The following is a 20,000-nucleotide window of genomic DNA, read 5'->3' as shown; positions in this document are numbered from 1 at the left end:
AGCCAGGGTAGTGTTTGGCCGTAGCTCAAGGTCAGTCTGAAATAAAAGCAGGTGTGGAAAGTATCTGCTTGGTCAGATCTTCATGTTAGTTTGGACGGAACATCAGCGTTTCTTCAGGTGTTCATTCATTTTCCTGTTGGTTCTGTTTGTTCTTCCAGTTCTGTTGAGTCCAGTTGGTTGCGTGGGGTCCAGGCCTGGTTTTGGAAGTGACCTCTTCCTCCTGCAGATCCTCAGCTTCACCTTCCACTCAGCTCCACCTCTGACGTCTGAAAGGAGAAACACGCTCGAATAAAACGCCACCGTCCGACCTTTGACCTCCGACCTGGGCTTCGACCGGTCTGCCGGCTCCGTTTACGTTTCCGTAGAATAGTTCGCTCGTCGTTCCGAAAAAAACAAAACAAAACAAAAAAAAGAATGGGAGAAGTTTTCACATGTGGGAGGAGACGCTGCTGCAGGACGGTGATCCTTCAACAAAACCGAAAACATTCACCTGTTAAAAGTCCAGACCGGAGCAGATTCAGCTCCTCTGTCGCCTTCTTCGTCCGATTAAACCAAAACCAGCGAATATTCGACTGTTTTTTTAGGAGAATCTGATCCGAACCAGGCTGTTTTTTATAACATTTACGTCCTGTTATAGAAAAATGTCCTGAGCTCCTGTTCAACTGTTCTTGTTGAGTTCATTTTAAAATCAGAGAAAACTCTTCACTGAAGTGTAGATGTTTCAGAGTTCGACCTTCGATAGATTAAATAAAAAACGTTTCTGTCGCTCGTGTCTGTTTGATTTTTTTTTCACGACAAACGGAGACAAACAGCAGGTGAGTGAAACATGGAATGCATTTATTAGATCAGCGTTAGAAAAATGACAGTGAGGAGGCAGTGTTTCCACGACAACCCATCCCACCACAGGGGCGGAGCTTCTTTTAAACCTGCCTCGCTAATTTTTTCCACACGAGTGTCGCCGCTAAAACCCTCAACAGATTCGTCAGATTTGAGCCGATATTTCAGTTTGTTTGAAAAAGCCTCGGTGTTTGATTCGACGGATTGTCAGTTTTGGAAAATGTGTTGGATCGATGTTTAAAGCCGACGTTCGGACAAACTGTCACCGTTTTCTACGAAGCTAAAGCTCGGGGTCAAACTAACGAGCCGTTTGTCGGTTGGAAAAAAAAAAACACAGATTGTCTTTTTTTTTAGTGTTTTTCACTCGGTTCATGTCAGTTATTGCTTCTGTTGAAGATCTGCAGGTGTGGAGTTTCCAGTTCCAGCGTTGGCGCCAACGCACGATGACAGCATTTCATTCGAAGCGTGTTGGCAAATCATGTAAATTAAGACTGAACGTGGTCTGAATGACTTGCGGTTTTTTTTGCAGCGGCTGATCTGCTTCCAGACAGCTCATGTGGAGTTGCATAATTCAATCACTTTCTTTTTTGCATTTTAACAAAAACTAACGGCTGCGTTTGGTCTCAGTCAGAGGTTTTGGACCGTTTTCATTATTAACATGTTTAATCATCACAAAAGGAGAAAAAAAAAGACAAAAAAGAGGAAACAACTACAAAGGAATCAGAGTCTCCAGTTACATTCGGTCAGAAAAAGAAAAGGAGGAAATGATTAGAAGTGTTTGGACTCGTGCGAAGCCTCGTCGCCCTGAAATCGAACCCACGTGAGGACGACGGAAACGTCAGGTTTACGGAGGGAGACGGGGAGCGGCGGCGGTTAAAGGAGGGTTAAGTGGATCTGATCTGGGAGCAGCTGTGGACCCACGGACCCGGGTCCAGCTGTGGACCCACGGACCCGGGTCCAGCTGTGGACCCGGGTCCAGCTGTGGACCCGGGTCCAGCTGTGGACCCGGGTCCAGCTGCCTTTAAACCCTGTTAAACTCGTATTAAGGCCTCGGAGTTGGACGTGGACAGACGGTGCAGGATTCCCTGGAAAACGAGCCGATGACGGTGGATGTTTGTGCATAGGGTTGGAAAACGCCCCCCCCACCCCGAAGACGAACAACACGAAGGACAGAACAGAGACAGGAGGACGCAGGTGGGAGGAGACGGCCTCAGTCTGGGTCCGGGTCGGCGCCGTCCGTCTCCACTTCGTAGCTGGTACGTTCGTCCCTTTATTTGTGGCGAGAGCCCCCCACCCCCCACCCCAGGCCCCAGCCCCCCCGGCCACGCCCCTTCACTTGAACATGCTCTGCAGCATCGCCGTGGCGTAGGTGGGCCGGGCCTGCCGGGTCTCGATGGCGTTGCGCAGGTACTGGACGCCGCCGCAGCGTTCCCAGATCTCCTCGAACTGACGCGGGAGGATCTCGGCGCCACGTTTCCGTGACAACCCCGTCTCCTCCAGACTCAGCTCGCACATCTCCATGTCGTCTTTTCCTGGCGGAGAAAACAGAACCGAACAGAACAAACACGATTTAATGAAACGACGCGTCAGAACTTTAATGAGGACGATGTTTCACTTTAACACGTTCATATTTTATGAAAAGTTTTAGTACGAGACGCTTTACAAAAACTTTGAGTTTAAAATGCCAATATTTCAGTGAAAATTTCTGTAAAATGTGTCAATATTTGACTAAAACTAGGATCCAGACTTTTCACCTGAATCCATCGTGTCCACATACTTTTGTCCATATCCGGGTTCAACCCAATAATCAAAGGTAAATGTCGACACCTTTCCTCCAGGATGGACCTAATGATGACCTCAGACAAATGAGCCATCCCATAATTAATGAATTTAGAATCAAATACTGGCTCCAAAAATAGGACCCAAATATGGACATTAAATCTGCCTATGTGTCTGCATCGGCTGTGTAAGCCTGTGTTTACTGCTCTTCTGTAGACTCTAAATACAGACGCTGGGTTCACTGGGTGGATCCGACTGGTTTTCCTGATCCACATGTGGGTTTGGTTCAGCCTCAGTCTCATTCCAGGTTTGGGCTGGAACCCATCGTGTCCACTGGTGTTACATACAGAACCGGAACATTTAAACACACAATAGTGGTCATTTTGGTCAAACACTCTGCTTTGCATATTTGATTTCAGACTGCCTCTGTGGCAGAACCGGTGATAGTGGGGCATTTGCCTTTGGTTCCGTCAGAGGAATCGTTGCTGCAGAATCATCGGTGTTGGAATACTGACTAGTCCGAATTTGTGCGTCAAATAAAAGTGTGTTTTATCTGAAAAATAGTTTCTTTTATTTCAGTAAATATGTATTTTTTAAACACACTCAAAGTTCTTCCAAACCTGCTTCAGAACACTGGTCTGCATCTGTTTGAATGTTGAACTCTGTCCTGTTTTTAGACCAGTTTCACACAAACATCCAAACAGAAGTTGACGTTTCAGACTGATCTCATGAAATCGTGTTATATGTGACACCAGTTTATTGCATTTGCGCGTAATACGTGCACGTTTTCATCCTTTCACGTGTTATTTAACACCATTTGATGGTGTGTTAATGTGCTAGCTGCTAATCGCTAACCCTAACCGCTAATCGTGCTAATGGCGTGCTATTTTACGCAGTGTAAATATCAACGCTGACAGCTGATAATGCGAACAGATAACACACTAATTAAAAGTACGGTGTTACCTGAACGCATCATCATAATTATGACGTGAACCAGAGTCTGTCTGCGGTGGTGTTGTGTTCGTGGTCAGGTCCAGAGTGTGGGTTTGGTGGGCGCTCACCTGCCACCAGTAGGATGGGGTGTTTGTCGGGGTGCAGCTCCATCTGTCGTGCGATCCAGGGTCCGTCGAAGTGGGCGTACCACCAGCCCTTCTTCTTACTCTGCGGTTCCTTGTACTGGTCTCCGGGTCGGATGAACGGGATGCGGAAGTACCGCTGCTGCCGGTTCAACGCCGCCTCGTACTGACGGGCGGGGATGGGCGGGGCCGGGTTCTGCAGGGCTGCGGATCGGACGGAACAACGGTCACATGACCCGGGTCGCAGAGTTCAAAGGTCAACAGTGGATTAAAGCTTCGACAGCTTCAGGTTTTTACTGAACGACTGAAAAGAGTGAAAAGCGGAGCTGAACTGATGGTGCAGAACATTTGAAGAACCACATTTGGACTCCATGAATCTGTCGACCATCATCAGCTGATTTTAGCAGAAACACTCGTTTTTCTGGAGTTCGGATTCTTTTTCTTTAATTTGAACCCTTTTTATCCAAACCAAACATGAAGCAGGGTCAGTGTGTTCAGAGGAGAACGTCCACAGCTGCACTTTCTGCTCATTATTCACGTCTGTCGTTAAAAGAAGTGGGTTTGACTTTTAGTTTTTTTGCATCTTCATCATCTTCCTTCACTTTCAGGGGGCGGGGCTTTGGAACAGGACTCTGATTGGTGGATCAGATTTATTAAATCAGATTAAATCATTTTAGTTTGAGATGAAATCGATACAGGTTTGTCCTTTTCCTGACATGACACCAAGTACTTAAACACATCATGAACAGTTTATAGCAAGAACAGCTCATGTTAGCATTAGCATTAGCATCCAAAAACATGATAAATAAAAGAGGTTAATACGAACTGGATTTAATGAAGATGTTGGTCTTACATGTTCAACACCTGCTGTTGCATCCAATCCAAAACAGGAAGTAGAATTATTAATGAGTGTTTGGACATTTGGTTGAAAATCTGCTGATGCTTTGTCTAAAACACCTTCGAACTGACACAAACTGCAGCTTTAACGCCTTCCACAGATTTGATCTACGTTTGGACTTTGTGTCCATATTTAGACACTTTTAGTTTGAAAACCGTCCTGTTGATCGTTCTCCGCCTGCAGACGCTGAAGAAAAAGTTGTTTTTGTCCAAATTTGTCTTTTTCAGGTTTAGTCTTAGTTGAGCGTAAACATTATCAGCTGTTTGTCGGTTCATGAACATGTTTTATTTTCAAACAGATTTCCTGTTTATTCCAGTTTTACGTCACAGATTATTTTGTCTTTTTTTTTGGGGGGGGGGGGGGGGGGGGGGTGTTATATGTAAAATAGAGCAGGTCCATTTTCCCACTGGGGTCCAACTCGTCTAAAACATGTAATAAATAATTAAATATTAAACTGATCCGATAAATGGACGTGAACTGCTGTGTTTTTCTTCCTTCATGTGAACGTTTCCTTCTGATTCACAGGTTTAGAAAAAATGAACTGCTTTGAATCGTGTTTGAATCGTTCAGACGAACATTTGGACTGAAGCTGAAAACCAGGGGGTCAAACATGAGGCCCGTGGACCTAAAGTGGGCCACCAGTGGGGTCCAACAGAAAACAGACACGCTGGTGTTTTTCTACTGCGTCTACAGAAGCATCTACAGGATTAAAATCAGACTTAAAATCAGACTTAAAATCTGCAAAAACTACAGGATTCACTGTTAAAAACAAAACAAACGTGATGGATGAAAGTGTTCGACTGGATTCAGCCGAGGTTGAATTCAGCAGAACCAGATGAACCGCATCATCTCACACATGTTAGAATTATCAGGGTCCAGAACCGGACCCTGGGTCCAGAACTGGATCCAGGATTCAGAACCGGGTCCAGGGTCCAGAACCAGGTCCAGGGTCCAACACCAGCAGCTAAACAGCGCCACCGCCACCAGCAACGAAGAAGAAGAAGAAAAACCCAAAACCACGACCGTCAGCGGGTTCGGCTCAGAAGAACCGTCGTCCTTCAGAGGTTCTGGACCTCCACTGACCACCGAAAAAAAGAAAAAAAACAGAACCAACGTCTGCGAAAAACGGACGGAAAGTAAAAGAACACACGTCACATTAAATACTGAGAAATAAGAGATCATGGATAAAATAATAATCATCATCATCATCTGTAATGTAATTTTATAATCATGTACTTTGTACTTTTTTCACCTTAAAGCGTTATTTATTTATCTGTGACTATGTTATTATTATTTTACTGAAATGAGTTTAGTTCATGATCCGAATGGATCAGAACCAGGAAAATAAGAACAGAAGAACCTGTAAATAATGACAAATACAAACCTTTCTCTGTTTTAGGGTCAAAAAAGTAAAATTACATGAAAGTATTTAGATTTCAAAACTATCCTTTGTGAATAACCTGAAATGTCTTAAGAGAAATAAATGGAATTTTAACATAATTCTGTAAATGTTTCAGTTTTTGTGCATGTTGTGTTTGTGTTCTTTCCTAATTTGATCATATTTGGTAGGGTTTTATTTTTTATTTTTATTATGTTCACGTTTCTGAAATTTCTCATAATTCCTAAATGTTTTGTGTATTTTTAGATCCACTGTCTGTACGATATAAGGAACATGTTTAAATAAACTGAGGCTGAATATCGGTAAAATTACACTGATTTTCATGAAGAAATTACAGGATTTTTTTTTCCCTTAATTTTTTAAATAGTTTATAGATGTAAACATTTTGATTATTCAGTTTTCCTTTTTTTTTTTTTTTTAATTTGTCTTTATTTATAGTTTATTCTGTTTTTATTTTCCTGGTTCTGACCAGTTTTTGATCATATCGGACTGAATTTAGAACCTGAACTAAAATGACGTCTTTGATTTAAAGGCTGATTTTTGGGAGAAACCAGACGGTTGTTTGCGTTTTTAGATGAAACACTGACTTTTCTCATGTTTTGTTGCATGTTTGTGTCATAAATGTAGTAAATATTTCATAAAAACAGTGAAAATAAAGAACATGATCCTGAAAATCACTTTTTATTCATTTAACAGAACGTTACAACTCCGTTCACGATGTTTTATTTAGGTTTATTTTCATAACAGACTGTTCATCGTTAGTGTCGTCTCCATATTTTTTAAGTCATTTTCATCCTTTTGTGAATTTATGTTTTATATCTTTTTTTTTTTTTAATCTTTTACGATGTCTTCAACTTTTTTTGCGACGTCATCTTTTTTTTTTTTTTGTCTTTTACATTTTAATTTTGTTCCATCTTACATTGATTTTGTCATTAAACCTGTTTTTTTTTTTTTTTTAACCCTAACCCTTCTTTGCTTTTACTTTTTCATCTTTTTATCGTCTGGTTCCATTTATCGTACAATATTTCTTGGATTCAAACGTCTTCTTTCTCTAAAACTAAACTAAGACACCTGTTTGTAAAATGGGAGGAGCCTAAAGTCCAGTCTCCTTCTGTCCAGTGGTGGAGTCTGTTGAGACCTTGAACGCATCATGAATCTAAAGCGCCATCGTTTGCCGCCGTGGTTCCGCCATCGGTTCACGGTGATGTCACCGACGCTGTCTCCACGACAACAGAGATAGTCTCGTCTTCCCCTGAACGGAGTCAGCGGTTACTATGGAAACCCATCCCTCCACCAGGAAAGGGGAGCGTCCCATCGAACAGAGCAGCGGCGGCAGCGAAGGGGGCGGGGTTAATGAGGGGAAGCAACTCAGTGTTAGTGTCGTTACACAAACGAAGAAAAGACTTACATGGTTTTATCACAGCGGCAACATGACCTGGAAATGAACACGTACACAATGAACCACAACTGACACACAGACACACAACTGACACACAACTGACACACAACTGACACACAGACACACAACTGACACACAACTGACACACAGACACACAACTGATACACTCTATTTCCAACAGTATTCCCTCTCCTGCTTTGACTCCCATATGAATGTCAGGTCCATCCCATTCCTAGTCTATGGGTTCAGTCTGACGTGGCTCCACCCTTTGCAGCTCTAACAGCTTCAACTCTTCTGGGAAGGCTGTCCACAAGGTTTAGGAGTGTGTTCATGGGAATTTTGGACCATTCTTCTAGAAGTGCATTTGTGAGGTCCCACACTGATGTTGGACAGAAGGCCTGGCTCTCAGTCTGCGCTCTAATTCATCCAAAGGTGTTCTATGGGGTTGAGGTCAGGACTGTGTGCAGGCCAGTCCAGTTCATCCACACCAGACTCTGTCCTCCATGTCCAAATGGACCTTGCTTTGTGCACTGGTGCACAGTCATGTTGGAAGAGGAAGGGGCCGGCTCCAAACTGTTCCCACAAAGTTGGGAGCGTGGAATTGTCCCAAATGTCTTGTTCTGCTGAAGCATTCCCAGTTCCTTTCACTGGAACTAAGGGGCCCAGCCCAGCTCCTGAAAAACAACCCCACACCATAACCCCCCCTCCACCAAACTTTACACTCGGCACAATGCGCTCCCACAAGTATCGTTCTCCTGGAGACCGCCAAACCCAGACCCGTCCACCAGATCGCCAGACGTAGAAGTGCGATTGGTCAGCCCAGAGAAGGCTCCTCCCCTGCTCTACAGTCCAGTGGCGGCGTGCTTTACACCACTGCATCCACCGCTGTGCATTGCACTTGCTGATGTATGGCTTGGATGCGGCCGCTCGGCCACGGAAACCCATTCCATGAAGCTCTGTGTGCACTGTTCTGGAGCTAATCTGAAGGACACATGAAGTTTGGAGGTCTGTACCATTGACTCTGCAGACAGTCGTCCACCTCTTCGCACTCTGCGCCTCAGCATCCGCTGACCCCGCTCCGTCAGTTTCCGTGGCCTACCACTGCGTGGCTGAGTTGCCGTCGTTCCCAAACACTTCCACTTTCTTCTAATCCAGCTGACAGCTGACTGTGGAATATTTAGGAGCCAGGAAAGTTCACCACTGGATTTGTGTCACAGGTGGCATCCTATCACAGTTCCACGCTGGAATTCACTGAGCTCCTGAGAGAGACCCATTCTGTCCCAAATGTTTGTAAAAGCAGTCTGCATGCCTAGGGCTGGATTTAATCCACCTGTGGACATGGAAGGGACTGGAACAGCTGAGTCTGATGACTGGGATGGAGGAGACAAGACTTTTGGAAATATAGTGTATGCACACACACAACAAATACACAACAGATCCAACAGACACACACCTCCACAGTGTGAACAGGATCAGATCAGATAAACAACAACAATGGATGAAACAAACAATGAACTAAATGAAATAAGTTCAAATATAAAACGTCCTGTTTTTGGTTTAAAATCCACTGAAATTTAAATCTGATCATTTTGAAGGTTTTCTGAATTTAACATAATCAGAAAATATTTATAATATTCACATGTTACTGAACATCTTAGTCTGAACCAGGTGTACAGATGAGGCGTTCAGGTGTAAACCGTACAGACGGAGCATTCAGGTGTTACTGGTGCATTCAGGTGTAAACTATCCAGCCGTTGTGTTCAGGTGTAAACCGTCCGGGTGGTGCGTTCAGGTGTAAATGATGCGTTCAGGTGTAAGCGATCCAGATGGTGCGTTCAGGTGTAAAGGGTGCGTTCAGGTGTAAAGGGTGCGTTCAGGTGCGCCGTACCGTAGTCTGTGATGGACTTGGGCGCCCTCTGCTCGGTGTCGGTGTTCCTCTTCTTGTTCTTGGACTTCCAGGCGTGGTAAACCTTCAGGCGGCGGTGGAACTCCTCCCGACAGGCGGCGAGCAGCTCGATGTCTGGAAAGGAAACCACATGGACAGGGTCAGTGAACGCCACACGAAACAGGAAGTTACAGGATAACTGACGGATTATTGTGTTTGTTTTTATTTTATTCATCACGTTGAGTAGTTTTTTGGTTTTTCGTCTTTTTTTCAATATTTTGTTTATAATTTTATTATTTTGCCAACAATAACAACATAATAATAACAATAATAATAATAATAACAACATAATAACAATCATAATAATGATAACATAATAACAATATAATAATAACAATAATAATAATAATAACAACATAATAACAATCATAATAATGATAACATAATAACAACATAATAATAACAATAATAATAATAATAACAACATAATAATCATAATAATGATAATGTCTCTTAATCTTATTCTAGTTCCATGTTGTTTTGTTCTTCAGTTTGACACTTCTGTCGTGACCTCATCCGTCCTTCCCGGTTGCCGTGGTTACGTAAACACTCACCGCAGGACGTGTTGATGGCGTCCCGCAGCTCGGCGTACTTCCACTTGCTCAGCTCGTATTTCTTGGCTCCGGCGGCGGCTTTGGACGCCTGGACCTGAGGACCTCTGACACACAGACAGACACACAGTCCAACCAATCAGAGAGGATGGGGGTGGGGTCACCAGGGGGGCGGGGTTAGCGCTGTCAGTTTGTGAGTAAATATGTGAAACAGAGAGGTGGGCGGAGCTTACGGCAGGCGTCACACATGATTTAGTTTTAGATTTTAGTCCAGATTTGAGGACTTTTACTTCATTTTTCCACATTTTTTGACTGAAACGAGCATCGACACCGCTGAGCTTGAACTGAAACCAATGAATGAATAACTTTTATATTAAATTTACATGTTTTTATCTGTTCAAACAGAACCAGGTTCAACTGTTCCGACGACATTTAACAATAAAAACATCAATTAAAAGGAAAAGAATTCAGAATATTTAGAAAAAAAAAACAGAAAACAAAAGAATAAACTGATTAAAATGAATGTTGAATTAAATACAGTTATAAATAAAATAGCCAAAAAAAAATCTCTTCAAATATGGACATTAGATCAACAACATTACAAACTGGGTCATTTTATATAACATTATATTATATAACTATAATATATGTAACTAATTATATTATAAATAAAAACACTGACTAAAAGGAGAATTCAGAATATTTAGAAAAAACACAGAAAACAATAAAAGAATAAACTGATTAAAATGAAAGTTGAATTAAATACATGGTTATAAATAGAACAGCGAAAAAAAAAAAGTAAATCTGTTCAAATACGGACGTTAAATCAACACCATTATAACACCGGGTCATTTTCTACACCAGTAGATGTAGAACTAGAATACATGAAAGTGTTACAAATAAAAACATGGAAATATGATGAACTGTTCTCACTGATTCTGTCAAAATAAAACATGTCGGTGTTGTTTCTTTCGTCCTCACGGCGTCTGGATAATTTTTGTTTTTCAGTTCTACTGTTTTTTTTCTTCTTCTGTGGTGACCTTTGACCGTAAGCTCCGCCCACCTCTTGGCGTCAGGTTCAGAGCTGGCGTTCTGCTGCTGCTACAGGTCCAAGTGAGGAAACACAGGGTTAAAGGAAACAGAGGCGTGGCTACACAGTGAGGAGGAGGACGGGGGGGGGGGCGGGGCTAAACGCATGCTGCTCCAGTCGCCGGTGGTCGCCGAGGCCTGTGGTCTGTCGCCGTGGAGACGCAGCTCGCCGTGTTCAATTAGAAACCGGCGTCTGACGGCGTTTGACGACGAGCCTGATTAATCTGTGACCGAGATTTGCCCTTTTTAGATCACCGTGGAAACAGGAGGCGGGGCCCTGCCACTGCTGCTCTAATCCTATTGGCCGGCGGGTGGTGCTCGTCCTGATCCGACCCAGGTGGATGCAGGCAGACCGTGTTCCCAGAGGCACACGGGGCTTTGGACTCAGCGTCCACCGCCTTCTGCTGCCGCGCGTTTGTGTCGGAGGCCAGCTGAGCCAATTAGGATCAAAGAGCGCAGACGCAGCGGACACGCCCACTTACACACCGCTGTCACCATGGAAACAGGTCAACCTCAGGAGGAAACGCATCAGAAGCATTCAGGTGTAAACGCTGCGTTAAGGTGTAAACCGTCCAGATGGTGTGTTCAGGTGTAAACGTTGCATTCAGGTGTAAACGGTGTGTTCAGGTGTAAACGGTGCGTTCAGGTGTAAAGGCTGGGTTCAGATGTAAACGGTGTGTTCAAGTGTAAAACGTTACGTTCAGGTGTAAATGGTCCAGATGGTGTGTTCAGGTGTAAATGCTGCATTCAGGTGTAAACGGTGTGTTCAGGTGTAAACGGTGTGTTCAGGTGTAAACGGTGCGTTCAGGTGTAAAGGCTGGGTTCAGATGTAAACGGTGTGTTCAAGTGTAAAACGTTACGTTCAGGTGTAAATGGTCCAGATGGTGTGTTCAGGTGTAAACGTTGCATTCAGGTGTAAACGGTGTGTTCAGGTGTAAACGGTGTGTTCAGGTGTAAACGGTGCGTTCAGGTGTAAAGGCTGGGTTCAGATGTAAACGGTGTGTTCAAGTGTAAAACGTTACGTTCAGGTGTAAATGGTCCAGATGGTGTGTTCAGGTGTAAACGTTGCATTCAGGTGTAAACGGTGTGTTCAGGTGTAAACGGTGCGTTCAGGTGTAAAGGCTGGGTTCAGATGTAAACGGTGTGTTCAAGTGTAAAACGTTATGTTCAGGTGTAAATGGTCCAGATGGTGTGTTCAGGTGTAAATGCTGCATTCAGGTGTAATTGGTGCGTTCAGGTGTAAATGGTGTGTTCGGGTGTAAACGGTCCTGCTGCCGCCGCATGTTTGTGTCAGAGGCGAGCTGAGCCAATTAGGATCAAGGAGCACGGACGTAGTGGACACGCCCACGTACACCCCGCTGTCACCATGGAAACAGGTCAACCTCAGGAGGAAACGCATCAGAATAAAAGACAACGGAGAAACAATATTCACAGCTAGTTATATTTACGGAAGGAGAGAAAACTCCCACAATGCACCTCTGCTGTCAGGAAACTGAGGATAAACAATCAATTCTGTCTGAAATCAAACTGACAGCTGTCAATCAAGTTATGCTAGGTTGGTCATGTGACGCTGAATTTGGCCTATTGAATTTATAGGACTTGAATTTTTTAAATGAGATTTTTTTTGTTCTGAATTTATGAACATTGAAAAATAAAAGTGAAAATATGAAGAGTTGAATAAAAAAAATTAAAAAATATCAGATACTTAAATTCAGTGCAAAAAAAAAATTCAGTGCGAGTAATTCAACGGTTTTTAAAATTCAGAGTTTGATGACACTGCTTTACTTCAGAGCTCAGGTTATTATCGTCAACGAAAACCTTCATCCTGGTTTCATCTGGTCTCAGACAAGATTATTATCGTTAACGGAAACGAACCAAATGATGAAAAGTAGAACTGAAAAAACATGTTCATTCACTGAAATAAATAAAAACTATAATTAAAAGAAGAAAACATAACTAACTGAAACTGTATTGTGTGTTTACTAAACTAACTAAAACAGATACAAATTCTGGATCCAATTCCCTTGGTTTTGGTCTTTGTCAATGTCAGATTGATGTTCAATGGATTTCTTTGTCTCTCTCAGTTTTCTGTGCTGTCTCCATACGACACTTTTTGCTCCGTCACTTGTGTTCACTTGTGGTTTCCAGTCGTCTTCTGGTCCCCACTCTACCTGGAAACATGGAGACTAAAGCAGCAGAGTCCTGTCTGGGATTGATTTGAATAGGAGCACAGAGAAGAAGAGAAAAGAGACCACTGAACTACAACTGAACTACAACTGAACTACAACTGAACTACAACTAAACTACAACTGAACTACAACTGAACTACAACCGAACTACAACTAAACTACAACTGAACTACAACTGAACTACAACTAAACTACAACTGAACTACAACTGAACTACAACTGAACTACAACTGAACTACAACTAAACTATAACTGAACTACAACTGAACTACAACTGAACTACAACTAAACTACAACTGAACTACAACTGAACTACAACTGAACTACAACTAAACTAAAATTAAACTACAACTAAGCATTTAGAAAATAATAAAAACTAATAAAAACTATCAAACCTGCTCTAAAAATGAATTAAAACAAACTGAATTAGAGAAAAAAAGTCCAAACTGAATCAAACTAAACTAGAATGAAGAATCCCAAACTACTGGAACCTGGTTCTGTACACGATGATCAGATCTGATTAAAAAGTTCACATCCCACCAGATCAGACTGTAAATGAAAACCACTGACAGTAGGTCAGTGTCAGTCTGTGACGCCTCCAGCCCCTGGTGGACGTCTGCGGTACTACAGCTGTCAAATATGAAAACACTGGCTTCAGTTTAGAGAAAATCAGAACCAACGAGGCGCAAATCTGGAATAAATCAGTAAATAAAGTGAAATAAACTCAACTCTCCTCCATATTTGTTCCATTTTACATTTCATTAAAAAGAAAAATTACAGAATAAAATCTAAAATCAATCAAAAAGACGAAGGAACGTGTCAAACTGATCATTCACTGACGTCATTGATCATCATCCATGAGGGAATTAACCCTTTAAATTAGAACTTTGCATCCATCAGATTTAATCATCAATCACTGAAACACAGTTATTGATTATCTGATCGGTGTTTGGTGTCTTTAAATTGATTATTTTTCGTATTGTATTTCAACGTTGACGGTTTTTACCCACCGAGCCAGAAGTTCAGTCATTTCCTTCGCCATTTCCTCCCTGGAAAACGGGACGTTTCAGCATCAGTTTGTGTTTGAGATGTTACGAAAATGTACAAACGAACGAGTGGAAAAACAACGAAAAAGGCCAAGTTTCATGTGTTCATTGATTTGACATGTTCATGTTCTTTTAATACCATTTATTTAGAATTTTCTTTTTGCCTTTCGACGTTTGGACCAGAGTTTTTATAGTCGATGGAAACAAGAATGTGCACTATTAAGTTAATTTGATATAATATTCCTTAAAGGGTCTATGTGTAAGATTTATACCCTTAAATATTACAAAAAGACCTTAAATTATCCTTAAAGTGTTTGGAATAAACATCTGTGAAGTTTTATCAAAGATCCCAATGTATTTGAATGTAGATAGGAAGTGAATTTATTTCCAGTCACCACTAGAGGGAGTAGTGAGTCACTAAGATCAAGCTGGGGATGAGAACCATAAAGAAACAACTGTCAGTCAAAGAACAGAAGTGATTAAACTAGAGTCATAGTTGTGAGTTTGATGAAAACCTGTAAAAACTGACCCATCTTTAAGCTGGTTCTGATGAAATAGATTTTAAAGCGTTATGTTGTGTTTTTAATTTAAAAAATATTTTAAAAACGACTTCAAATTCTAATTGTAGCGTTTCAAATAAAGGTCTGTGAAGTTCTGCTAAAGGTGCCCATGTATTGGATTATACAAATATGTCAGATTATGTGTTTAATGTGACCACTAGAGGGAGCAGTGAGTTACTAAAGGTCAAGTTAACCATGAGAACCATAAAGAACCAACTGTCAGAGTCAGTGTTTAACCCTCTGGTATCCAGGTGTGCTTATTATGCACACTTTGCACTTCATGTTTAAAACCTTCATATTATTTTTCACAATTTAAATAAGGTTAGAATTCAGAAGTTGTTCATTTGTGCATGATCTTTAAAATTCTGTCCACCGACTAAAACGTGCACATCGTAAACAAAAGAAAATGACCAGACTAGCATCTGTCTGCCCAGTGTGCCTAAAACGCACTATTTCTAACATTAGAACCTGTTTTTGATCCAAAGCCTTTAAGGCATAAATCCTGCTTTTACTGAGATCTGGCCTTCATTTGAGAGGGGAGGGGCTAAATTAATTTATTAACCAGGTTTTTACCCTGTGACATCACTTTTACCATATTTGGCAGAGGAAGAAATTGCATGTTTTTTTTCCCACTAGATGGCAGTGTATTGATCATTTAAAGGGTTAAAAAAAACCTGTAAAATGAATGATTATTTGATCTGTATGATTAGGGCTGAGCTGGATTTACAAAAATAAAATCAAATTAGAGCAGAAAAATAAATCAATATATAATATTTAATAGTTTGATTTATTGGTGTGCATTTTACGCACACTTGGTGACAGATGCTAGTATTATTGAACATTTGACCTAGCGCCAAAAATAATAATAATAATGCAAATGAACCAGTGTTGGAGTTAATCACTGACATACGCCAGGATGAAAAAATCTAATATGTGATCCACTTTTTATGGAGTATACTGGAAAAAATTATTTTTTTGTGTGTTTTTCATCCAAAAAATGGTTTGTTTCCATTACAAACACGGCATTTAAAGGGTTAAAAAATGTGACAATTATTGAGTATTTGGTATTTTTATTTACGGCTCAAGTTGATGAAATAGAAAAAAGTGTAAAAGAGTTCAAAACAAACTGAATTTTTTTGGACATTATTCCACAGGTGTGTGAAAAAGGCACACGTGGTGTTTAGTCAGGGCCTTGGACGACGGGATAGCACAGGATAAACTCCAGGGGTTGTTTTCTCTGGACTCAGATGGAAATGAACAGAATGGAGTTGGATTCACAGGTTTATGAAGGTACACGGTTATTATGGGATGTTCTTATCGTTGCTAAGTTTCCATTTGTTGGTCCGTGGTTCAGACTAAACTGGGACAGATCGGACCTTGATCTTAAGTTCAGTTATTGACAACACGAACCAACAGAAAACGGAGCTAAGCTAACAGAGGTAAGCTAACCGAGCTAAGCTAACAGAGATAAGCTAACAGAGCCAAGATAACAGGGCTAAGATAACAGAGCTTAGATAATAGAGCTATGCTAACAGAGGGGATTAGTGGTTTTACTGTGGCTGTTTTAGTTTAAAAACAGAGCTAAGCTAACAGGGCTAAGCTAACAGAGGGGATTAGTGGTTTTACTGTGGCTGTTTTAGTTTAAAAACAGAGCTAAGCTAACAGGGCTAAGCTAACAGAGGGGATTAGTGGTTTTACTGTGGCTGTTTTAGTTTAAAAACAGAGCTAAGCTAACAGGGCTAAGCTAACAGAGGGGATTAGTGGTTTTACTGTGGCTGTTTTAGTTTAAAAACAGAGCTAAGCTAACAGGGCTAAGCTAACAGAGGGGATTAGTGGTTTTACTGTGGCTGTTTTAGTTTAAAAACAGAGCTAAGCTAACAAGGCTAAGCTAACTCCAAACTCCACTGACTTCCCAAACTAAAGGACGGTTTCTGTGAACTGGTCCAGTCCACCTTAACTCTGGTTCAGACAGGACAGTCCAGTGAACTGGTCCAGTCCACCTTAACTCTGGTTCAGACAGGACAGTCCAGTGAACTGGTCCAGTCCACCTTAACTCTGGTTCAGACAGGACAGTCCAGTGAACTGGTCCAGTCCACCTTAACTCTGGTTCAGACAGGACAGTCCAGTGAACTGGTCCAGTCCACCTTAACTCTGGTTCAGACAGGACAGTCCAGTGAACTGGTCCAGTCCACCTTAACTCTGGTTCAGACAGGACAGTCCAGTGAACTGGTCCAGTCCACCTTAACTCTGGTTCAGACAGGACAGCCCAGTGAACTGGTCCAGTCCACCTTAACTCTGGTTCAGACAGGACAGTCCAGTGAACTGGTCCAGTCCACCTTAACTCTGGTTCAGACAGGACAGTCCAGTGAACTGGTCCAGTCCACCTTAACTCTGGTTCAGACAGGACAGCCCAGTGAACTGGTCCAGTCCACCTTAACTCTGGTTCAGACAGGACAGTCCAGTGAACTGGTCCAGTCCACCTTAACTCTGGTTCAGACAGGACAGTCCAGTGAACTGGTCCAGTCCACCTTAACTCTGGTTCAGACAGGACAGTCCAGTGAACTGGTCCAGTCCACCTTAACTCTGGTTCAGACAGGACAGTCCAGTGAACTGGTCCAGTCCACCTTAACTCTGGTTCAGACAGGACAGCCCAGTGAACTGGTCCAGTCCACCTTAACTCTGGTTCAGACAGGACAGTCCAGTGAACTGGTCCAGTCCACCTTAACTCTGGTTCAGACAGGACAGTCCAGTGAACTGGTCCAGTCCACCTTAACTCTGGTTCAGACAGGACAGCCCAGTGAACTGGTCCAGTCCACCTTAACTCTGGTTCAGACAGGACAGCCCAGTGAACTGGTCCAGTCCACCTTAACTCTGGTTCAGACAGGACAGCCCAGTGAACTGGTCCAGTCCACCTTAACTCTGGTTCAGACAGGACAGCCCAGTGAACTGGTCCAGTCCACCTTAACTCTGGTTCAGACAGGACAGCCCAGTGAACTGGTCCAGTCCACCTTAACTCTGGTTCAGACAGAGGCTTTAAATACTGAGTCAGTTTGTGAAAACCATCGGAGCTTCAGAGTTCGATGCATCAGCTCTGAGTCCCAGCGTCTGTTTAAGAGGACGGACTAGAGTTTGGACGCCTGGATCATGTTCTCTGATGGGGGGGGGGTGTGTGTGGGGGGGGTTATGTGGGGGGGTGAACCTACATGGTCAAACTCTTCAGTTTCGTGGCTCCGACGGTGCTGTAAACATGTAAACAGAGGATTATGGGATTAAAAGACGCAGAAGATTCACACCATATGACAAACCAATCAACCAGGGGGAGGGGCATCGGTTTCCATGGAGACGCATCGGAGGAGACTGTCCTCCAAACGGCCAATCAGACGGAAGGACGGCGACGCATCAGAGTGGACAGAGACACTTTAAAGAGTGGAAGGTGAAGACGGAGGTTCGTCCAGGACACGACGGAAGCAAATATTCACAGAAAGTTTCAGGGTGATTCTGAAGAAAGCAGATTGAAGGTTTGAGTTTTTAAAAGAAAAAGAAGAAAATGACCGAAAAGACGAAACAGATGCAGTTACATGAAAACATGATGCAAAAGTGAAGAATTTAAATGATGGAAAGGATGAAACGACACAAGGACAAAAAGATGAAAGAGAAAAGTAAATAAATGATCTAATTAAATGTCATAATTAAACCCATTGATCTGTACCTTCAATTATGACGATATTAATTAAAATGATCAGTACTGGTTTGTGGTTCAGTTCTAGTTTCTACATATTTAGCACTGAATCCATGTTTCACTGCAAAAACAGAAGAAATGTTCTTTAAAATAACAGGTCAGTTCGATGTATTTAATTCTGTTTTATCGTATTTATGTTAAAATAACACTTGAATCCGTTGGAAAACACACTAGTATTTCAAACATTAATACCTGAAATCTGACTTTTTTTTATTTTTCCTTCTTGTTTTGCAGTGAAATTGAAAAAAAAAACTGAACTGAGTTTAAAATGATTATTATTGAAATATTGAATATGTTGAAATCAGATGAAGCTTTGACTTTTTGTTTTTATGTCTTAAAATGTCTTTTATTTGGTTTAAAACCTGCATTTGTTCATTAAATCCACTGTTTTCATCTAAATGTTTCTATTGGTTTTTAATGTAGTTTAGTTTTTCTAAAATCCTTTTACTGAATGAAACCTGCAGATTTTTCAGATTTGACAGGAATTGTCAGATGTTTTTTAATGTGTGTTTTTATGGGTTTTCTTTCTCTTTTGGTCTTATTTTAGTCATTTATTTTAGAGTCTACTCTAACATGAATTTAAGATAAAATAAGCTAAGATACCTTAAGACAAGATAAGATAAAATAAGGTAATTTATGATAACTTTAGACAAGATAAGACACTATAAGATAAAATACAATAAGATAACTTAAGACAAAATAAGATAATATAAGATAAATTAAGATACAATAAAAGAAATTAAGATAAGATAAAATAACTTATGACATGATAAGATAACTTAATATAACTTACGACAATAAGATAATAAAGAAAATAAGATAACTTAAGAAAATTTAACACAAGATAATGCAAGACAAGGTAAGGTAACTAAGATAAGATAAAATAAGATAACTTAAAGAAACTTAACACAAGATAACTTAAGACAAGATATGATAATATAAGATAAAATAAAATAATTAATATAACTTAAGACAAGATAACTTAAGATAAAAAAGATGTTACAGCAGCAAAAAGCAGAAAACTTTTCAGTAAATTCATATAAATCTGTTTATTAAATAAAATACTTTTACATTCATGAGTTAATTTTGCTGCTGATCAGGCTTTAATTATTCCTTTTTCTGCAGATTTCCTTTAGTTTTATCTGTATTTTAATATTTAAAAATGGATAAATAAAAGCCTTTTAATATTTTCCTGCACAGATGACTTTATTCTTTTATCCTTCACGTTTTTTTAAAAATATTTTTAAACCTTAACGTTTTGTTTGTATTTTCATGTTTTTGTCTTATTTTAATGTTTTAATTCAGTCCTTTTAGACTCTGTCACATAAATCATAATTAATTAATAAAAAATTAGTGAAAATAATTCCATTTGTTGCCTTTTGTAAAATCTTGCAGGTACTTTTTGTGCTAAACAGTGCCTTCTGTGGTCACATGACGTCATTACAACAGTCATTTGTCGTTTTTTGGATGATTAGAATCACGGTGTTTGAAAT

At 41.0% G+C, this 20,000-nt stretch overlaps 2 protein-coding genes and 2 long non-coding RNA genes across 4 annotated transcripts in view; 2 read left to right on the top strand and 2 right to left on the bottom strand.

Moving 5' to 3' along the window:
* The window catches only part of LOC115415771 (interphotoreceptor matrix proteoglycan 1-like), a 47,319-nt gene extending 45,802 nt beyond the window's left edge, over positions 1–1,517 (top strand). The window contains exon 6 of the mRNA XM_030129413.1: positions 159–1,517. The gene's annotated coding sequence lies outside the window, so the exon portion shown is untranslated. The remainder of the gene's footprint in view (positions 1–158) is intronic.
* Positions 1,518–1,857: 340 nt separating this feature from the next.
* The window catches only part of LOC115415770 (unconventional myosin-VI-like), a 36,128-nt gene continuing 17,985 nt past the window's right edge, over positions 1,858–20,000 (bottom strand). Inside the window, exons 8-14 of the mRNA XM_030129412.1 lie at positions 17,972–18,144; positions 14,173–14,211; positions 9,888–9,991; positions 9,277–9,408; positions 7,398–7,424; positions 3,678–3,896; positions 1,858–2,369 (exon numbers count right to left, since the gene is read on the bottom strand). Of these exons, the coding sequence (XP_029985272.1) occupies positions 2,170–2,369; positions 3,678–3,896; positions 7,398–7,424; positions 9,277–9,408; positions 9,888–9,991; positions 14,173–14,211; positions 17,972–18,144 (894 nt within the window). The 3' untranslated portion in view covers positions 1,858–2,169. The remainder of the gene's footprint in view (positions 2,370–3,677; positions 3,897–7,397; positions 7,425–9,276; positions 9,409–9,887; positions 9,992–14,172; positions 14,212–17,971; positions 18,145–20,000) is intronic.
* LOC115415769 (uncharacterized) lies at positions 10,885–12,625 on the bottom strand. Its single transcript, XR_003934871.1, has 2 exons — positions 12,356–12,625; positions 10,885–11,485 (listed from the first exon to the last, which is right to left on the bottom strand). It is a non-coding gene; the product is annotated as an uncharacterized LOC115415769 (long non-coding RNA).
* On the top strand, positions 11,841–12,232 carry LOC115415768 (uncharacterized). Its single transcript, XR_003934870.1, has 3 exons — positions 11,841–11,943; positions 12,049–12,086; positions 12,145–12,232. It is a non-coding gene; the product is annotated as an uncharacterized LOC115415768 (long non-coding RNA).

Source organism: Sphaeramia orbicularis, unplaced genomic scaffold (genome assembly GCF_902148855.1).
Source record: "Sphaeramia orbicularis unplaced genomic scaffold, fSphaOr1.1, whole genome shotgun sequence".
Taxonomy (NCBI): domain Eukaryota; kingdom Metazoa; phylum Chordata; class Actinopteri; order Kurtiformes; family Apogonidae; genus Sphaeramia; species Sphaeramia orbicularis.
This window is presented reverse-complemented; position numbering and strand designations above follow the sequence as displayed.